The sequence below is a fragment of the Haemaphysalis longicornis genome, unplaced genomic scaffold (assembly GCF_048455015.1).
Source record: "Haemaphysalis longicornis isolate Haplotype H1 unplaced genomic scaffold, Haemaphysalis longicornis Haplotype H1 scaffold_7, whole genome shotgun sequence".
Lineage (NCBI taxonomy): Eukaryota > Metazoa > Arthropoda > Arachnida > Ixodida > Ixodidae > Haemaphysalis > Haemaphysalis longicornis.
In genome coordinates, this window is record NW_027526422.1 from 128,151,347 (window position 1) to 128,173,467 (window position 22,121).

Consider the following 22,121-nt stretch of genomic DNA (forward strand, 5'->3'; position numbering starts at 1 on the left):
AACTCTAGGTTTTTGTTCCACTGTTCCTGGAACACCCTATAAGCTAGAACATATGTGGGTCGTACTTATGAAGCAAACCAGCGCATGGAGAGAGACAGAGAGAGAGAGAATTAACTTCTTTATTAGCAAAAAAAGGCCTTTTATTATTCTTCGTAAGGTCTGATTTAGATTTGGTAATCATGCTTAGTGCTAGATTAACACAGCGATTGTGCTGAGAAACTTGACGAGAATCAGAAGAGAGCGGCAGTTTTTTAATCTTTGCCTAAGTTACAGGCTCCCAAGAAGCAGTAACAAACGGAGAGTAAAACACCGTCAATGAAAAGGACTACTTTTGTCCTTCAATGATACCTATTGCTTCTTCACGTATGTCAGACCACAAGCTCATCACGTCCGAACCACTGGTTTTGCTGGCAATTGTAGCCTCCATGCGTCTAAGCTGGTCGGAGGAGAAGTACTCTTTCCAAACTCCAACCACAGCCTTCCTGACAAAGTTATGGTACTTTTCTCCCCCCTTATTCGAGGCGTAAAATTCCTTCAGCCTGTCGTTCACCTGCGTGTTAGTGTGCTCCCCCAGAAATAAACCCATAATGCTGCGCATGTTCTCAGCTGCACTCCTTTCCACGATGAGGTCGAGTAGCTTCTGGCCTTCTTCGCCCTCATTTTCGAGCATGCTTCCGTAGCTATCGCCGATAAATCGAGCCAGCCTCAGCACTGTGCCTCTGAAGTCCTTTTTGAGCTCCTCGTACGTTACGAAGAACACGTTGGGCTCGCTTTTCAGGGAGTAGCCAACCGCCAAATGCTCGAAGTAGTCTCCGTAACCGAAGTCTCCTTCAAGGAAAGCCTCGAGGAAGTCATCAAACGAGCCGTCTTCGAAGCGGTAGATGCTCATGTCTTTAACCTGCGAGTTGCAACATTGTAAATGATGAGAAGGCAGGATGTGCCGCTAGAAACGCTGCAATATTTCACCCTATACAGAATAATCCTCATATAAGTTGCAGGCTGCCTTTTTTCAGATAACCCCAGCATTTTGCATATGGAAGTGCACTGGAGACCCCGATAAGGTTTTATTTAGCTTGTAAGTTTCCTATTCTATACTATTTGCTACCTTCAATTTCCCTAAATGTTTGCAAGGCATGCAGACGCTTCCGCTCTTCAATATTTACTGAACTGTAAGAATGAACAAAAATCCTGAACGATTGTAATTGAGAATTCCTGCGGGGACGCGGTGAATTTTTTTTACTGAATGCTCAAAGAAACGAATCGCTTGCGGTCGTATCTCTCCTTCGATAAATTTAGTCTGTAAAATATGACTGGTGCATTTTATATTTATATTTATGATACTCAGCAACGTGTACCATCTAAGCACCATGCGAATCGGGGCCCTCGAGCAAAGAGAGAACAGCCAAGAAGCAGATTCGCATTGATTACTGCTCATACCGCCGCCAGATTCGTCAAGCGATTTTGGCAGGAGCATTCGCTCCGACAATTCCGCGATTAGGCGACAGTAGATGGACCACGCCACCGCACCAGTTATAGAGTTGTAGGCACAGGTGTGGGCTTTCTTTGTTGCATTTTTGAGTCTGTGTGTGTTTTTCCTGGCCCCGAAATAACTGAAGTCCACGTCACCACATCAGCCACGGGAGTGATGCTAACTCTCACTTGACCCGCCGCGGCCACTCATAGGCTAAGGATCGGAGCTGGTGAGCCCCAAAACGCGGTTTCGATCCCGGCCGCAGTGGCTGCTTTTCCGATGGCGGTGCCGAGATTCCTATAAAGGTGCCGCCTGTGTACGGAGAATGCGGCGCAGATTAAAGACCCCCAGAAGGGTGAAAATTAATCCGGAGCCTTCCACTATGGCACGACATATAGCCTAGGTGTAGCATCGGTGCGTCAAACCTGCCAAACTGTTTGTTGCTTCTCACTTGCAAGCAGTAACGTGTCGTCTTTTATTGTATCAGTTTCGTCTAGGCGGTACGGTTTTTTTTCGGCGCAAAGCTCTACTTCTGTACATCGTAAGATTTCGCGGATGCTCAAAATTGTTCACTTGATGAAGGCTACAATATTTTTTGTTGTTGTTAATTCTTTGATGCCGGAAGGTACAAAAATCACCAAAAGATCATGTGACGGCCCGGCTTTACGCGTAATGTCACACTTCGAGTTTGTAACTTTGTCTAGCAGTAGCCGCAGGTCGACGAACTTTTAGTGTACGCCCCGAGCTTCGCGATGGCTGCGCCGCCTGCCGCCGCTTCTCCGCGGCGTCTACGGGAGTAGCTCAGCAAGCCTGATAGGGCTCATGCAGGGTTCTCGGGTTCTCTTTCATTTCTTTTTGCCTTTCCGAGCCCTAAAAAACTTGTTATCGTTAAATCTCTAAGCAAATAGTACGTTTTGGCACTTCGAACAGCTGCTACTTGGTAGAGTGCTCTAACGCCAACCGAAGCTATCCCAGATTTCGGTTCTACACGCTTCCTTACTGCTCTTAAAGAACTCCGCCACGGCAGCAGCATGTCACCACGGCCAGTGCCCAATACGTCAGGCGCAAGTGAATTCCATTGTAGCCTCGTTTAGACCTGACACGGGCAAATTGGGAGGTTGGTTTTGTATTGCAGCGTGTACAACGAATGCGGCTTCGTTTCGAATACATACGTCGCTGAAAAACATGATTCTAGAATGTGATTAGCGGATACCTGACACCCATTTGTGTCTTTTATGGGAATATAAGCCACGCGAAATTGTTAAGCGAAGTGCAAGACTCTGCGTCGGTAAATATGTGCACATTCACGCCTTATAGCAAGAACCAAGGAAAGTTAATGAAACCGCAGAATAATAGATTGTCTGAAAGACGGGAAGCAACGGCATGGCTCATACGGGAACTAAAAAAATTACACCATCTCCCCGAAGGGAACTATGTGGTGATGCAAAGCAGAATTGTTGGCGTCCATTCAGCTCATCGGACGGTGCAGCGTGCCTCAACCGAGGCAGAAACTGAGCAAGCGGTGCGCAGACCGTGTTTATTATAAGAGCAGATGGAATGGAGAGGAGGAGATGAGAAAGAAGACGCGCATGCGCGCTTATCGCGCAGCTGGCGTGTTGCCGTTATGTTGAGTGATCTGGTGTTTAGTAGCGCCAGAGGGAGTTCCACGTCCGCGTCCACACCGGTGGCACAGGCACGCAAGTACTGTTGTGTTACGGTGAGTGGGCGGTGGTGCTCGAGGCGCCGAAGCTCGTCCATTATGTTCTTGTCGATGTTGTCGTCTCTGTGGTAGGATCGGTAATCTCTGTCAGCGTTGGTGAGGTAAAGTTTGTTGAAGTTGGTGCACCGGCTGAGAGCAACGTACACGCACCCGCCTTCGCAGCCTTGTCTTCTTCTCCTTCTTCTTCTCCAGCGGTTCCCCTACGGGAAGATGACGACGGTGGTTGAACGCGAAGCTATCTCGTGATGGATTCTTTGGTTGGCGAGTCCCTAGGGGCATGTTGCCACAATCATCATCAGAGGTGCTGCATATGGGGCACGGACGCGGGACATCCCCCCGAGCAAGAGACGCAAAAATCCTCCTCTAAAGTTTTCAGTTCGTCGTTTCTATTGACGTTCAGCTTCGCGGGCCTTCGTTGTATCAGTAGCTTCTTGACGTAGTTTGAATGAGTCAAGGACATAAGGCGCGTTCGTAGCACTTCTGCTGTCTCGGTTTTGTAGCGCATTTTTGGAGTGTTCTGCCGTCCTTAAGTATTTGTCTAGGGTTCGGGGTGGGGGAGGTGTCTTGGAGTTTACGGGGCCTCTACAGACGAGGAAGTGTTACCTTTTGTGCTTGTTGGGCTGTATGGAGTCTTTCCAGACCATGAAACGTTTTGTTTTTGTCGTGTAATGTGTTTTGGGGGTTTGGGGCTAATGTGAAGTGCCTCTTTTTTTAAAGGTGTGGATGTAAGTGCTGCGTGGTAGGTCTGGTTCATCTTTCAACATGGTTTTAAGCAAGCCTATGCGCATTCCCAAGCCTAATGTCAGGGGTCTAGCTGATCGGAAGCGTCAGAACCAGTTGTACTGACTACTGACAGATGAGGATACCGACATCTTGGCCTTGCAGGAAACGAAGGTTGAGAGGGAGGACCAGACCGATCGTATGGTACGGTCTTTGCGTCGAGGTACGACGTTTGTGTTTCACACGCGTGGGTTTATCCGCGGGTTGTGCGCTGTTAATACGGCGTAGCCTAGGGGCTACCCTAATTACCGTTACAGCGTCAGAATAGGGGCGGTTCGTCGTTTGTGACTTTCAGTTTTGTTTACGCGAATGGCGTGCAATTTGTGTTTACGGCCCAACAAAGGCAACCGAAAGGAAATTTTTTTTCGAAGATTTAAAAACGTGGTGTAATACAGAGCGTCTGTTGGTATTACTAGGCGACTACAATTGTGTGTGTTCCGCGAGGGATAAAAGTAGCCTGACCAATTTCAGAGATGCGAGTACAGCGGTTTTAAACGAGATAGTCGCCGACTTCGCTCTTGCAGATGTAGGCGATAACTTGAGCAGTGCTGGCACCGTTCGCTACACGCACTTTCAGGGCACCAGTCACGCGCGTCTCGATCGAATGTATGTATCGTTAGATCTTATTCCTGAATGCGACGATTACCAAGTGACTCCTCTATCTTTTAGCGATCACTGCCTTGTGTCCGTAACACTTTGGAAGGGGGTAAAACGACAAAATTCCTTTGGGGGCTCTGGAAGATAAACAACAAACTGCTGCAAGATGAAGCTTTCCTTGGCATGGTCGACGCATGCACACAGGAAATCTTTTGTGCTGGGGGGGGGCACGAACTATGTTTTTAAATGGGAAAGCTTTACACAGCAAGTTAAAATGAAAGCGCTCGAAAGATCAGGTGCCATGAAAAATGAGGAGAGGGGTCGAGAAGCCTTGCTTCGCAGTAGCCTGGATGTGTAAGTCGCCTGGAATGTTTGAAGCTGACATTAGAATGCTCAAATCACAGTTCGAGGTTATCGACAAGGAACGATACCACGGAGCAATGGTACGGGCGAGAGCGGAACGTTTTCTGCTAGGTGAAGCACCTACCAAAAGAGCCTTCAGTTCTGAAAAAAGTTATGCTCGCAGAAACGCTATAGTCGAAATAGAAAGTGAAGGAGTTTTGTATAACGGCCAGGAAAACATTCAAAAAGCTTTTTGTAGCTATTACGAGAAGTTGTTTTCCAGTCATGACGTCAACAGGGCGAAATTTAAAGAAGGATTTGTGCGGTTGCTGCCCTGTTTGGGCAAAAATTATTCCGAGAACCTAGAAAGAGATATTACTGTTGATCAGGTAAAGCAAGCTATAGACGAGTTAAGCCGAGGCAAGATGCCGGGCCCTGATGGTCTCAGCGCTGCATTCTATAAAAAGTTTAAAGATGATGTTAGCCCAGTGCTATGCAATGTTTTTGCCGAGTCTTATGACCATGGGACGCTTCCACCTTCCTTTCTGGCATCTCACACGGCGCTCATTCCGAAATCGGAGGACAAGGCTAGGTTGAAGCAATTTTCAGGGTATCGCCCAATTAGTCTGACCAATGTAGACTATAAGATTTTAATCAAAGTAATTTCCAGGCGAATGCAGACCGTTGTAAAGGACATTGTGGGGCCGCACCAGACATGCGGAATTAAAGGGCGGTCAATTGTCACTAACATTCACACCGCCCGAAGTGTTCTCGAGTGTTGTGACAGCCTGCAAGGTGCCGTAGCAATGTTCCAGATAGATTTGGAGAAAGCATTTGACCAGGTGTCACAAAAAACGTTTGTTAGAAGTATTAGAGCACGTCAACGTAGGTGCTGTTATACTCAAGGGTGTCGCATGGCCCATAGTGTGTGCTCCACAAAAGTCGCCGTTAATAAAACGCCGAGTAAATCCATTCAATTTAAACGAGGCGTGCGTCAAGGGTGCCCGTTATCTCCTCTGCTTTTTTGTGTATATATTGAAGCGTTTTGTGTGAGTATAGTTAATAATAAAAGCCTCAACGGCTTTCGCCTAGAGTCATGTGAGGTACGGATTTTAGCGTACGCTGATGATATAGCACTCTTTTGCGCTGATAGGAGTAGCATAAGCGTCGCTTTAAACACCCTCAAGTTGTTTTGCAAATATAGCGTCTGTGGCGTTAATTGGCAAAAATGTTTGGGTTTTTGGCATGGGCGCTGGGACAAGGCTCCTGATGTCTTCGAGTGTGTCAGTTGGCAGACGACGCCAGCGAAGTACCTAGGAGTGACTTTAGAAAATTATACCGATAGTGACCCTTACTGGCGCAGGCAGGCCGTCGAACTGCACGAAAAGGCCGAAAAAAGGAAAGCCACTGGTCTGTCAATGTTTGCGAGAGCCTCAGTGTGCAATGTGTTTTTTATGAGAAAACTATGGTATGTTCTACAGGTATTGCACTGTTCGCGGAAGAACATACAGGCACTCCAGCGTGTTTTTGCATTGTTTATTTGGGAGACGACATGGGAACAAACGAGCCGCACGAACCTGTTTCGGCACGTGCACCTCGGAGGCCTTTCGCTCTCGCATTTGTTCTTGCGGCAGGTCATCAATCGTTTTTCGTTTCTGCGTGACTTACAGGAACCTTTCTTGCGCACTGCGTGTCAGATAAAACTGGCTAGGTCACTGCCTGATTTTATTGTATCGATAGTGTGTTTTTCTTTTGGCGCACCCAGAGCATATTTCCGCGAAGTATTTCTGGCAGTCCAGTTGTTACAAGCCCACTTCACTCTTGAATACTTGTCCAGTGTGACGCGCAAAAAACTTTACCGCGACCTTGCGGATATTGTATTACCTGTGTCATTGTATAGATCAATGTACCGCGCAGGGCCACGCCAGGATGTGCTTAAGCGTGTCAAAAGAATGTTGGTACCACCATGGGTGAAGAATTTTTTTTTACTTCACGCTGGCGTGCTACCAGTAAAGACGTGGCAGAAACACAAGGGATTGTACCTTCCAGGAGCCATTCAGTGTTATCCGTGCAAGAAACCCGAGTCGATCGAACATGTGTTTTTAGAGTTTTGAGATGGGGTATTTTTCTGGGACGTGCTTCAGCGTACATTAAAGAAAGATTTCCCTCTAGACGCACACGGAATACGGTTCTTGCCCATCGAAAGTGAAGACGGTGTACCGTACGACGTCGTCATGGTTCTGGCCCTGTACGGCATTTGGAAGTCGCGAATGGCCATACGCCTTCGTGATGTTGATGCCAAACGCTCTAAGGAGTATTTTTCTGAGTCCATTCGGTTGATTATTTTAGTATGGAGGGCTCAGCCTGAGCCTCCAGAATGGTTGCCTGTGATGGAAACATTGACAAGCATGAAACAATTTTAGCTGGCTTTCTGCTACCCAAGTGTCGGCTAGCAGTTTTATCAATGAAGTGTTGTGTCGGTGCATTGTCAAAGTAAGGCAATAAAGAAAAAACAAAAGGTTTTGTAGCGCAGTTGGAAGAGCGCCGCGTACCTCCCATTGCGACCAGAAAGTCGTGGGATCGAAACCGGGCGCCGCTAACTATTTCCTTTTTTTATATAATGTTGGGGGAGAGGTGCAAACAACGGACGGAAGCCGGAAATAGCCCCGAGCAAGAGATGTTTTGCATCTAAAAACGTATTGCGGCTTCGGAAAGGCTAAAAACGTTTGTCGACCCTTGAGCTAGGTAGGACTCACCAGATATAACTAGATGCGAAATGCCCTATTTCGCATGAGATGAAGGGGGGGGGGGGGGGGGGCTTAACTATCGCTGTATCGGAATGGCAAACTAAATCAACAAAGGAACGTTTTAGCAGTCCCACACACAAGCTAAGCGTTCACTTACATTTTGGTTTTTCACTTCAACGAACAGCTCATCACTTGGGGGACGTACCTTTTCAAATACAGAGTAGGCAGTTCACAAACGATATAGGTGTTGTTGGAATAGTGTGGTATTTGATAACGCCCTCTAGTTGTAGTTTGTGGTAGTTTCCGCAGGCTTCCTGCATCATATCCGTGATGTTTCGAAGAAGAGGTTAGTGGCTGATGCGGCATACTCTTCAAAATCTGTCGCCGCCCTGCTCGCGGAGGATACATATATATAGTCGATAATGAACGAATGCGGGCGCTCACCTCGGCACACGATAATCACGCATTAATTTTTTTGTCACGTCCTGATTTTGTATTTTCCACCGCAGTCCTTTCGTGTAATGTTCGTGAAATTTGTGCCACAATGGCTTATCCAGGGTAGTGATCCATACCTGAGGTATGATATAGGAAAGCATAAGTGGTGCGCTGTCAGGTATCAGTGCTCCGCCAGATTATGTAAGCGCACAAAACCAATTGGCATTATAGTGTATAGCCTTATCATGACCCTCTGAGGAATACTACTTACGCAGACACCGTTATTAAACTTCAGAGCACTAGAATTACAATCCGCTCCTTGCATATGCCCGCTTCGCGACGCTGGTTTGAGGCAGACCCCTGACGTTCATACAGCCGAATTTACCGCACTAAGATCGCGTCAGAAACATTTCCGCTCTCGTAAATACCCCACATTTGCGCACAGAGTGACTGCTGTTCATTAATGTGTATTTTGAACGAATAAAAACGGTAAACCTCACTCATGAACGTGACCCAAAAGCAGCGGCGACAATGGGGAGCGGGCCAGAGCATCCCGCGGCTGTTTTCGAAACGGGCCGCTAGGGGGATTTCAGTGGCACCCCTACAGGCAGCGCTGGAGGCGTATGGCGTGGTTTGGAGCACCGTGCAGGCCAACTGATATTTATGCAGTGCTAAAACTAAATATAACTTGTTACTGCTAACGCCGCGGTCACTCGCCCAGCGTCGGGAAGCGGCACACATTGGAAATAACAATTGGCGCAGCTTGCATTAGTGCAGCAAGGCTAGAGAAACACCAGAGCTGGCGGCCTCTCCCCCTACATCGGAGACCCGGCTGTTGCACATCACATGGATTTACGAACGTGCCGCTGGAAGTTTATGACTGGCAGGCCCGGATGCAATTACATGTGGGAATGACGTCGGCCAATCGTAAGAGGCCACAAGCAAGTAGCTGGCGAGGCCTGGCTGGAATTACGGGAGAAAGCTCGTAAAAGAAGTGGACAGAGCAGGTTCGGGGAGTCCGACGTCCAGGTGGAAGACTCGATGCTCGTCGGGTTTTCGGGATCCGGGCTCGACCTACCTCGCACCTTTGTATCCTTTCGCCGAGCGTGGCGCCTGACTCGTGAAGTCACGCAACTTTGGCCGGACCCGCAGCTTACTAAAACAGACGAAGTAATACTGCGGAGCTTTAGACAAACACCTTTCCTCACCCAACTTGGCTACCCCACCCAATGCGCTGCCACGTAAATTGTGCCATAGTCCATGTGCTCTCATACACATGATCTTGGGGAGCGCACATAACTCCGCCCTCCCACCTTTACCCACTTCCGTTCCCCTCCTTGAGCTCTGGGAGAACGAGACGACCAGCGCCGGCTTGGATGCTAAGCAACTCCTGCTGTCCAGGGCTGATACAGCATGGTCGTCGCATGGTCTCCTGGACTGAGGGACCACTCCAGCAGCACTAAGGCATGTTGTTGGGCTAGTTGGTTCATCATACTTATACGTAAAACTGCGCATACGGACCGGACAATTGAAAGAAAAGACAGGACGAGCGCAGAGACGAGCGCAGAGACAGGACGAGCGCAATGACAGGACTTGGAACGTCCTGTCTCTTTTTTTGCTTGCCCCGTCCGTATGCGTAGTTTTACGTATAAGCACTCTGGCATCACCAGGCTCAAGTTAAAGTTTTTTCTCCTTTTCCTTCTTGGACGACCAGCTACCTCTACCCGTCAGTGACCGGCAGTGGCCGTTTATGCTCGCTGCGAGTTGCCTGTTATGAGTTCGCGACCGACCGTGAGCTCGTAATGAGCAGACCCCGACCTACCAGGACAACGGTGCGTTTTCCTCGTGGACGTCCCGGCGTGCGAGACGCCGGCACCGTTGCCACGTTGCACCTCGTCTCGCTTTGTCGCCTGAACCCACGACCCCCTAGGGACACCGCCTCATGAAGACTAACATTTGGGGAGGGGAGTTTTCTTTAGGTTTGGTGCTCCTTAGGAATATGAATGTGTCGTTTAACGTTCAGTTGTAATTAACTGCAGTGTGTGTGTTTTTTTCAAGAATAGATGTTCTTGTACCGTTTTTAAGCGCCCTTATCTGGTTATTGGCACTGCGGCAAGACCCAGTCGCCACCGAATAACAATGAACCTACAGATGCTTTTTCCTCACGCCTTGTTGATCTCAAAGAATATTTCGATACATTTAGAAAAAACTAAACAACATAGCCTAGGCTCGAAATACTGTTTTGTTCAAAATTTTCCTCTGTATTTATATCTAACAAAGAAAATTTTAAATAACTGCGTCTATGTGACAGAAGTATCGGAAAACTTTGATATATTTGAAAACAAAACGGCTCCCCCCCACCAGCGTCATCTCGCTCACGAGGCCCATTCCCCTATTGGTAATGGCAACGTCGCACTATTTATCCATGTCGGTCACCCAGCTCTGGTCGCCGAGCTGTTTTCCGGTTTTCTGCTTGATTTTGCTTTATGATCTGATTCGTCGGGGTGTCAGCAATGAAAGGGCAGTCTCGTGCATGTAAACTCATCATATACTATGCAAACTGGTTTGCTCATGTGAGATTATCTATGTCTCACGCTCATTACCTCAAGGTTATTTGCAAATTATTTGAGTCGAATCCTCTGCGCAGCCTAAAGAATAATCCCGTTCAAATATTTGACATCTTTCACTGCACGTGCGCTATTTAGTTAGGCACAACTTGTTGGTGGCAATCATTATTATTTCTTCGAAAGAATCTTAAACAGCAAACCCAGGTGTTAAGACTGTTACAACTTCCCGCCTACACAAGCACTCCCCACACAAACGCAAGCACGCACCCACGCACGTGCGTGCACGCACATACACGCCCATTCCTTCTGAAGAATATACAATGCAATATTAAATCTACGCCATAAATGAGCGTGGTGCACTCGTGTCTCTTACGTGGTGGTAGAGGGAAACGCAGCAGTCCCACGGGTTCCGGGCCACGTAGACGTACTTGGCTTCAGGATTCATACTCTCCCGTCGCAGCGGTAGATGCATGATGAATGTTCGAACTGGGTTGCTGGCTTTATATTTGCTGGGACCCGGCAGGTACTCCACGAACGCGGCGTTATTCAGAAACTCCTCGTAACTTTGGAGGGGCTCACCCCGTCTGATGATGAGCTGGATGATATACTGGACCCAGTGGGTGCCGCACTTCGGGTAAGCCGCCTGAATGAGGTCACCTTTTTTCCCAGCGAAATCAAGGGCCTCCTGTAGTGACTCCGGGGTTATAAACACGCAGCGGCGCACACCGTCAATGACTTGGTAGTCGGGCTTTGGCCGGGGTAAAGACATATTCTTCCTGATTCTCAAGACCGGGGAGCAGGTTCGCGATCTGCGAGCAAGAAAGAAATGCAAACGCCACGGGTTCGATATTTGAATTCACTGTAGGTTTTAACCACGCAGCAGCTGCAGTTCAAGTTTCCGGGAAGCAGCTCCAATAGCCTGTTTCCGATGCTGGTACGAGCCCACGAAAACAGCTTTTACGGGAACATTGGCCAAGTGCGTTAACTCTCTTGGTTAATGTTCCTATAAAAGTTGTTTTTGTGAAGGGCTAGTGTAATCGGCAATGGCTAAAGTAAAGATACAGTATTCCGTAGTTTTGGGAGACATCAATGCAAGAGTAGGCAAGAAGCAAGCAGTAGACAACGCAGTTGGGAACTATGATCTTAGTTGTAGGAATAACAGAGGGAACTTACTAGAGTTCGCGGAACGGAACAATCGGGCATTATGAATACGTTCTTTTGCAAACAGGAGAGCCGGAGGTTGACGTGAAGGAGTCCAACTAGGGAGCATAAAAATGAATATTACTTCATACTATGCGATGACCCTGGCGTCGTCCGTGATGTGGATCTGCTTGGAAGGGTTCGGTGTAGTGATCACATAATGGCAAGATCTCGAATTAGGCTAGATTTGAGGGGGACCATAACAGGCAAGCGTTGCAGGGAGCGCCAGAAAGTTAGACGGACAGATGAGATTTCATTTCATTTCATTTCATTTCATTTTATTTCCTTAAAGACCCGCAAGGGGGTATTACATAAGGGGTGGGTAATTATAATGACAAACATAGAAGCCAAAGATTTAACAAAGAAAATGCTTATTGATGTTTTCTATGAAGGATGATGGGCAGGTAATGGTTGCGATTTCACTGGGAAGGCCGTTCCAATCTGGCGCGGTACGCGGAAAAAACGAGGCAGAAAAAGTAGAAGTCCGGGAACGTGGCCGAGCAACTTGAAGCAAATGGCTCGTGCGGTGAGATATGCGTGTTGCGGGAACGATATAAGGTGGGGCATGCAAGGAACTATGAAAAATTTTGTGGAACAAAGACAGGCTTGCAATACGACGGCGAAGTTCTAGATCCGGTAAACCAGATTCTGCTTTCAATCCAGATACGCTGACGGTGGAAGAGTATGAACAGTGAATAAATCTAGCGGCCCGGTTTTGGAGTGATTCGATGGCATGTGTAAGATAAGATTGTCGAGGGTCCCAAATGGGCGATGCGTATTCTAGTTTCGGTCGAACAATGGATTTGTATGCTTGTAATTTTACGTGTTGTGGAGCGAGGCGTAGATGGCGTTTAAGGAAACCCAGTGTTTTGTTTGCAGATGAAATGATGTTAGTAACGTGTATGTTCCATGAAAGATCGCTACAAAGAGTGACGCCCAAATACTTATACGACTGAACATTTTCTAAGGGGATGGCATTAATTGTGTACGGATACACGAGCGGCATGCGGCGGCGGTGGAATGAAACGACTTTACATTTACTGGGGTTAAGTTCCATGAGCCAGCGCTCGCACCATTCCTGGAGGCAGTTTAGGTTGGCTTGTAGGGATGACTGTTTTGAAATGTCAGTAACAGTGTCATATATAACGCAGTCATCAGCGAACAGGCGGGTTTTACAGGTTAGGTTTGAAGGCAAGTCATTTATGTATATAAGGAATAAGAGGGGACCAAGAACCGAACCCTGGGGTACTCCGGACGTTACTGGAAGAGGATTAGAGGTACGGTTGTTGATATTCACAGACTGGTAGCGGTTTGTAAGGAATTCTCTGATCCAATTTAATATGTTAGGGTGAAGAGTTAACTGGGAAAGTTTTATTAACAGTCGATAATGGGGTACTTTGTCGAACGCTTTGGAAAAATCTAAGAATACGGCATCGGTTTGGGAGTTACAGTCCAGGTTAGTATGCAAATCATGAACAAATAAGGCCAGTTGCGTTTCACAAGAGAAACCTCTGCGGAACCCATGTTGTGCTGGATGAAAAAAGCTGTTTGAATCAAGAAAGTTTATGATATGCGTGTAAATGACGTGTTCCATGATTTTACAGGGCACGCTGGTAAGGGATATGGGACGATAGTTCAAGGGCGAGTTTTTGTTACCTGATTTGAAAATTGGAACGACCTTCCCATTCTTCCAGTCCTCTGGTAGATGTTCTGTTAAAAGTGACTGTGAAAAGAGCAAGCATAAAAAAGATGCACAAATATATTTTGTATTCTTAAGGAACTTGGAGTTGATTTCGTCAATCCCGGAAGAGGAGGAAAGTTTTAATTTTTCGATTAAGCACACAATTCCATTAGGAGTGAACGATACGGGTGGCATAGCACATTCTATAACAGTGGGTGGTATTGTGAATGACACGTTACTTTCTTTGGTAAACACGGATGAGAAAGCGGTGTTGAAGATGTTAGCGCATTCATAATCGGTGATAACGTGACCCGATTCACTGGTAAGAGTAATTGGGGCTGTATGCGGGGGGTTCAAAACCTGCCAAAATTTTTTTTGGTTGTTAGTCAGCATGTTAGGTAAGTCAACGTTGAAAAAAGAATTCTTTGCGTCTTGAACTGCACATAAATATGCTTTTTCAGCTGCGTAATATTTCTGCCACTTTTGCGGCTCTTCTAGTCTTTTTGCCAATCTAAACAGGCGTTTTTTCTTGTTTTCTAATCTTTTCAGAGTTTTAGAAAACCATGGCTTTTGCGAGTTTGCGCGGAAGTGGGATTTCGGAATAAACCTGTCAGTCAATTCATTGACCTTGTCCTTAAACAGTGTCCAGTTTTCTTTGACGGACCGGGAATAGAAAGTAGTTTCCAAACTGGATAAGAATGCGTTAAGCTCCAAATTTATTGCTTCATAATTCCCCTTGTCGTACAGCCGAATGGTTTTCTGGGTGGTTTGACGAATTAACGGTTTAAATGCAAATTCGGTATGGATAACCTTATGGTCACTTATTTCGGGGAGATAAGTAATCGAAACCATGCTCTCAGGATGACTGGTTAGTATTAGGTCCAAAATATTTTCACACACTTGTGTTACGCGGGTTGGTGCAGTTACCATTTGTGAGAGGTTAAAATTTAAGCAAACGTCCAGGAAAGCCCCGGCTTCGCCTTGAGCCTGTGACGGCATGGTTTGGTTAGGCCAATTAATACCCGGAAAATTAAAATCACCGAACAAAACTACGGGGGCATTGGGATACTTTTTTGTAACTTCGTTTAATACGTCATTAAGGTTATTAGGAAAGTCAGGACAGCTATTCGGGGGCCTGTAACAGACGCCAAGTAATATTGACTGGGGCTTAGCAGAACAAAGAATCCAAATTATTTCAAGTTCAGATGACAGGTTAATTAACGAGCAGGATATTTTTTGGTTTATTGCAATAAGAACCCCTCCTCCCCTCTTATCTTTCCGATCCTTCCGAAATAGTTGAAAATTAGGCAAATCGGTCAAGACCTCTTGATCAGAGACGCTGTCATTTAACCATGTTTCGGTCAATATAAGAAAGTCGCTGTTGGATGACAAAACCAGATTAGAAACATGTTCACGCTTCGAAATGATACTTCTAATGTTAGTAAAGATCACGGAAAACGAAAAAGCTGATTTGGGGACAATTTGGGGGGAGGTCGGTTTTGGTCGTGGACGGGATGATTGCTATTTTAACTCTTTCACTGACTGCGATGACTCGTCAAATATGTAGCGTTTAGTTCCGAGAAGAAGGGTTTTGAAGCGCACAGTGAAAGCTGTTGATTTAGTTCTTGCAAAAGCAATTAGATGTTTGCGCGCATGACGTACGGCAGGGGAGAAGTCCTCGCCCACGCTGAAGTCTGTGTCCTTGAATTTGCGGCCGTTTGAAAGGATAAGTTCTTTGGTCTTAGATGATTGAAACTTTACAATTATGGGTCGAATGCGTTCTTCTGAAAAGCGCCCGAGGCGGTGCGCACGTTCAATTTCTGAGGGAGGGATTGTTAGTTGGAGTGTGTCGGAGCAGTGACGAATGATTATTTCTTCCGAGTCCGAAAACGTTTCAGTTTTAGTAGTGTCCGGAATGCCATAAAATATAAGATTGTTTCGTCGCGAGCGGTTCTCGCTGTCGTCTACACGGGATTCCAGATTACAGATCTTGTCAGTCATTTCGATTGTGAGTGTTTTTAGGCCATCTAGCTCTGTGCGCATGGATGAAAGGGCAGTGCAATGTTTTTCAAGGTCAGTGATGCGTTTGCACAAATCGGCTATCGTTACGTCCGTCGTTGTTAGTTGGTTTTTAATATCCTGAATGTCGGAAATGAGCTTATTCTGTCCGGCAGATAGCTTTTGCAATTCAGTAAGCAAGTCTTCAGCAGTGGGAGGCCCAGGGTTAGTTTCGACATCCCCAGCCAAAAGCAATAAAGAGCGTATGACCTGCGCACACTCGACAATTATCACAACGCAGCACCGTGGGCTCGGCAGCTGAACTAAAAAATAATTACTCGATTTCTTAGCAAGAAAAGCACTTCTGTTACTGACCTGCATGATGAAGGCAAACGGATTAGGCTGCGCGTTTGCACAGCTACCGAGCCCACAATGCGGCGCGGACAGGGGAGGTGGTTTTGTAGTCGTGGCTGCAGATGATGTCTGTCTTGATGGGGTAGTCCACGTGTGGTCGAGGGTCAAGGTTTGCAGTGGCGGCGCTGTTGCTGGATGCGGTGCGATGGTAGCGGGATTCAAGTTTGAAATGCCGTTGTGGAAGAGGGCGGGAATTGTTGACGGTCCGATGAGGCCAGGCATGAGAAACAGCAGGAACAACTTTGAAGGCACGGTGAGTACCTGCATGATGAAGGCAAACGGATTAGGCTGCGCGTTTGCACAGCTACCGAGCCGGGGATAAACAGGTCACAGTTGGCACAGGACCGAGGTAATTGGAGAATAATGGGAGAGGCCTTTGCCTTGCAGTGGGCGTAGATAGGATGATGATGATGATGATGATGATGATAACAGGATAGTACAAAAGAAGCCGATCAATGATCTAACCGTAAGACGGATAGCTGAAGAATTCGGGATCCCACTGCAGAACCGATGTTCAGTTCTAACCGAGGAAGCAGAGTTTACGGCACAGGAAGACATCGACAATCTTACATGCATTATCATGGAGTTTGCAGCAGAACTCGGATACGATCGCTAGACAGGATACGGGTAAATTCCCAGGAGACGGAAGATTTATATAAAACGCCAAAGCATGACAGTGTCCACCCCAGCTGGCCGTGTAGAACTAGCAGAGCTTTCGAAGTTAATCAATAAGCGTAAGACAGCTGACATACGGAAGTATAATATTGAGAACATTGAGAATGCCGCAAAAAAGGAAAACACACTCAAAGCAGTGAATAGGCGCATAGGCATTGAGAAAAATCACATGTTTACAATAAAGACGAGGAAGGTAATGTCATCACAAATAGGGGTAAAATAGTAGTAGAGGAGTTCTATATGGATTTGAAAAGTAACCACAACATCCAGGATAATACCGAACGAGGAAGTATTTCAGAGGAGGTAGAAATCCCACCAGTAAGGACGGAAGAAGTAAAGAAGGCTTTGAAATAAATGCAAGTGGTCCAAGCACCTGGTGAGGATCTGATAATAGCAGACGTATTGAGGGATGGCGGACAAATTGTACTAGAACAACTGGCAAACCTGTATCCGAAATCCCTATTGAGCGCGAGTGTACCGGAATCTCGGAAGAACACTTATATCATCCTAATCAATACGACAGTTGACATGAAGGACTTAAACAGTTACAGGCCGATCAGCTTACTGTCAGTCATCTACAAGGTACTTACCGAGGTAATCGCTAACAGTATTTCTGCCACATTCGATTTTATTCAACCTAATGATCAAGCGGCCTTTCGTAAAGGCTATTTAACAAGGAACCATGTTTAAACGATCAATTAGGTGATAGATAAATGCGCAGAGTATACTAAACCCCTATATATAGCCCCTCTTAGATTATGAGAAAGCATTTGCCTCGATCGAAACCTCAGCAGTCAATCAGACATTGCGGAATGAGGTTGTAGACGAGCATTACGTAAGAATACTAGAGAATATTTACAATGGGTCCCCAGCTACCATCGTCCTCCATAAGGATATCAGTAAGTTACCTATAAGTATGGGTGTCAGACAAGGAGACACAATCTCTCCAATCTCATTCACAGCCTGTTTACAAGAGGTATTCAGAACATTGGTTTGGGAACAGGTGGGTGCAAGCGTTAATGGAGAATGTCTCAGTAGCCTCACATTTGCTGATAATGTTGCCTTGTTAATTACTCGGGGGACGAATTTCAAAGCATGATTACCGCCCTGGACAAGCAAAGTGGAATCGTGTGCCTGAAAGTTATTATGCAGGAAACTAAAGTGATGCTCAATAGCTTCGAGAGAGAACAGCGAATTGTGATTGGTGGCGAGGCAGTGGAAGTGGTAAGCCAATATATTTACTTCGCCAAAATAATGGCCAAGCATCACAACCGCGAGGCAGAGATAATTAGAAGGATAACAATTGGGTGGAGTGCATTGGGCAGGCATTCTGAGATAATGAATGGCAGCCTACCATTGTTCCCGAAGAGAAAAGTGTACAAACACAGCTTCTTACCGGCACTCACCTACGGAGCAGAAATTTGGAGGCTCACTAAAAGGGTTCAACTTAAACTGACGATGACTCAGTGAGCAATGGAACGGACGCTGACAGGTGCAAAATTAAGGGACAAGAAAAGAGTGGAGTGGTTCAGGGAAGAAACACGTGAGGGACGAAACAAGCGTTAAAGACGTATTAGTAGAAGTTAAGAAGAAGAAATGGGCGTGAACAGGGCATGTAATGCGAAAAAGTGATAACTGTATGTCATTAAGGGTAACTGAGTAGATTTCTAGAGAAGGCAACCGCAGCAGGGGCCGGCAGTAGGTTAGATGGGAAGAAGAGATCAAGAAGTTTGCCGGGATGAATGGGTCGCAGTTAGCACAGGGCCAATATAATTGGAGATCTGTGGGAGAAACCTTTGCCCTGCAGGCGCCGTGTACAGGCTGGTGATGATGACGATGATGATGATGATGACGACGACGATGATGATGACCAAAAGAGCTATCTGGTTGTTATGGTACGGTCGTCCACTGTGATAGCTGCAGATTTACTGTCACCCAATTTCGGGCAAAATAAAGTTATTACCATCTACATCAACTTGACGTCTTCGTCTGCCTTCGCTTACGGCACCTTACCCAAAGTTGCCGCATCACTCTAAAACTTAACTGAGCCTTTAATTCTTCGACACTCGTTTGGACACTTTATGGGTCCGAATTTTTCAGACGTACCACGCGAAATGCGAATCTGCTGGTGCTGTTAAGTGTTCGGGTTTTGCGAAAAAAAAGAATTGGTCTTTCGTAATAAGAGAGATAATTGCGTACGAAAACTTGCGGACAACTGCTTATGAAGCTGGTTTCACCGTAGTGCCAAACTAGTAAGAGAAAACCGTCGTAATCGTCATTCGTCATAACTCTACATTCGTGCAATGTCAAACCGTATCGCGGCACAGGCTGAACGCTACGAGAATTCCTTGTCACGTCCCCGGTGATGTGATGTTTTGGGCCAAGAACTGACCCGAGAGCCATGGCTGTCAACAGGAGTAAAGAAGCGTTTGCGGGTAAAGTTGTTGTCAGTTGTACATATATCTTCCCTTATTACTTACAACCAGGCTCTCGAACCAGAACCGTAACCGAATTGAAAACCAGAACTGAACCAGAATTCTTACGCAAAGCTGAAACCAATCTGAACCCGCCTTTTTTCTGCCATTTTGGAACTGCACCCGATACTGAACGTATCGACGGAACCGTTCCGAACCGGTTCCAGGGCTTCAAAATTATTATTTCTAGTTTTTTTATTATGGTGCTGTATGTTGTCTCAAGATAATTTTACCCCGCGCCCGACAGCACCGCCAAATATTATGCAGAGTCTGGAGTACCACAAGCGATCAGTTTCCCCTCCTATTATTACGCTGAATTTAATGTAAAAGTTTACGTATATAGTACCACTTTGCGTTAGATGCTGCCCATCTCCCACAATTTTCTTTTGCATTTAGAATAGGTTAAGTTTGAACGTAAATTCCGAAAGAACATATCATGGCTTATTCTTCATAATTCCTATGTGCATAGTGTTTGATATTGTGCAAAGGTTTGAATGTGTTGTTGATTTGAATGAATCCCTGCCCCTTGTGAAGGACATCAGAGACATCATCAACAACAAATTAAAATCTTGCACTTATTCTGGTTTGAATAGGCAGTTATATACAAACAGCGGAGAGACATCAGCACTCGCAGTCCTCTGCCTCATTGGCACTTCTTGCACCGGGACAATGCGACCGTTGTTTACTGCTCTAAGACAGCAAGAAAATTGAAAGAAAACATAAGGGACTTGTCAACTCCAATTTTAAGGTAGATGCGTCAGCATATAATCTTGAATCTGCTCAACCTTACACCTTAAGGGGCGCATGGATTACAGCCGATTAATGCGGATTACATGGTAAACTAAGGTGGATTAGTGAGATGAGTGAGTGAGCTAATGTGAAGTAGTGGGATTGGTGTGTTGATTAATTCGGATTGGAGTAATGTGAATTAGTGGTGTGGTAAAGTGTGGGATTTTAGAGTTGGTGTGCTACGTGGAGTGTCGGAATGACCCAATGGCCAACGCCTCAGCTGACAAAGCGCGGGAAAGTTTGAATGACGGGTGGGACCGACGACGAGAAGGAAGAAGGAAGAACGGGGGGAAAAAAACGGAGCTGCTCGTTCTCGTGTTCTTGGACCTCCGGGCCGGCGAGTGGGCCACTCGTATACCCCCCGTGCCCGTTCCTAAGGAGCACGCAGACAGCCCCGGTGCCCGCATGCCTCGCGGCGTAAATCCGAGCCTGGGAGCCTGATAGCGTGTGCGCTCGAGACGTGTCATCAACGCAACCCGACGCCCTGTGCGCTTCGCGCCGTAGGCCCGACGAGCACGACCGCATCGACAGCCTTGCCCGGTCCCCGATCCCAGAGGCATCCGCACCTGGACCGGGGTGGGGTGAGACGCAGGCGGGACATTTTGTGTACTTTTTGTGTCTGTAACTTTCGGGGTGTCCTGTAAGGTACTCGCAAGTGTGCTGTTTCGGTGGGTTTTGCGTAATGGGAAATACAAGTGATGGTGAAGGGTGTCGGAACCAGTCGTTAGGTCTGGTGCGTGGTGCTGGTTGGACCTCTGACCTTTACAAGTGGGTCGGACCAACCTCGATATTTTGGGGCCCTTAGAATTTGGAAATTTCGCGGCGCTCTCCCTCTCGACTAATCAGAAAATTTAGTTGTGGACGTCTGAATGTTATTAAATATCTTTTTAATGACCGTATTGCGCTATTTTTTTGTTCCTAGCGTAACATGGACATCTCGCTGAGGGTATTGATGTACCCTTTATTGATGTACCCTTTTTTTTTACTGGCTTGTTTTTGTTGTATGCATGAGTTCATATGTGTACACTTTTTATTAGCTTTTGTTTACCAGTGCATCTTTGTAGACAGCACTATTTGTATATAGAGAAGTTGGTTTCAGTATGTGCTTCATTGTTTTTTTTTCTTTGTTTTCAGCAAGAAATTGCTTTTCGTGTTGCGCTGTCACATATTCAGAATGTAATCTTTGTTTCTTTGTTTAGCCGCTAGTGTGCATATATTTTTTTCGTTTGCATATTTTTGTTACTGCAATGGGATTGCGACTGTTCCCTGCGTTTTATGTTAAAAGCACAAACTGTACATCATGCATATTTCCGTCTGCTGCCTTGCGCCTGAATTGAGCTGCTTGTATGCAGCTTTTATCTTCAGCATCGCCATGTACAAACGGCGAATAAAAATCCTTGAATAAAAATAATTGAATCCTTGACGGTTATAAATATATGCCTAATGGATATTTTATTCATCCAAGGGTTTTCAAGACACGTATATATACAAAGTATGACTGTAGGAAGCAACTAAACTAAAAAACAAATGAGCGATTAACTGGTGTGATGCCGAGGACATCCGATCGCATTCTTCGATATCTTCTCTTTATTTGGGCTACCGTTCTGCAGCCTAGGAGTACCAGCGATCACTACCGCTTCTTGTTACTTCACTACGTTACTATCTTTACTAGAACCGAATCGCTGTCACCTCTCGTTGAAATACCGTTAGAAAGTTGCTATCACTGGTGTTTCCCTATACTCAGTGGGTCATTATGGTCGTTCCTTTCTTCTAGCCGTTCTGTTAGCAGATGGAAGGTGAGCAGAATGAAATCGCTCTAGACGCCAATTGCCATGCTTGTCAGTCGAGGCTGACGAACACGTCTTACAGTTTTTGACTTCTAGACCTGCTAGCGATCTCGTGTTAAAGCAAAAAACGCAGTTGAAACCACAGGCACATGAAAAGCGCACCAGGTCAAACAATTTTTTTTTTCAGCGCGAAATATTTTGCCCCATTGTGCGAAAATACGTGTGTCTGTGCGCATGCGTGTGCAGACATTTGGTGGTACCAAAAAAAGACGGCTGGCAGGCAGGTTCTCTGCTACCCAGAGAATTGGGCTGGCCGCCCAAAAGACTTCCCGCTTGTCAGTAAACAACCTGTCTGCCGGCCTGCATGCCAGCCGGAAGGTTTCGGCGAAGATGACTGATTTGGAGACTAGGGGTGGCCTGTCACGAGGTACTCAGGTGGGGAGG

General features: G+C 46.3%; 2 protein-coding genes across 2 annotated transcripts; both read right to left on the reverse strand.

Annotated features, from left to right (window-relative positions):
• Positions 1-247: 247 nt before the first annotated feature.
• On the reverse strand, positions 248-11,485 carry LOC144145093 (sulfotransferase ssu-1-like). Its single transcript, XM_077676584.1, has 2 exons — positions 11,033-11,485; positions 248-898 (listed from the first exon to the last, which is right to left on the reverse strand). The coding sequence occupies exons 1-2, from the start codon at positions 11,426-11,428 to the stop codon at positions 326-328; spliced, it is 969 nt and encodes a 322-aa protein (XP_077532710.1). The 5' UTR covers positions 11,429-11,485; the 3' UTR covers positions 248-325.
• A 2,709-nt stretch (positions 11,486-14,194) lies between these two features.
• LOC144145092 (uncharacterized) lies at positions 14,195-16,202 on the reverse strand. The gene has a single exon (XM_077676583.1). It carries the CDS (start codon positions 16,172-16,174, stop codon positions 15,062-15,064), a length of 1,113 nt encoding a protein of 370 aa, XP_077532709.1. The 5' UTR covers positions 16,175-16,202; the 3' UTR covers positions 14,195-15,061.
• Between the last annotated feature and the right edge of the window lie 5,919 nt (positions 16,203-22,121).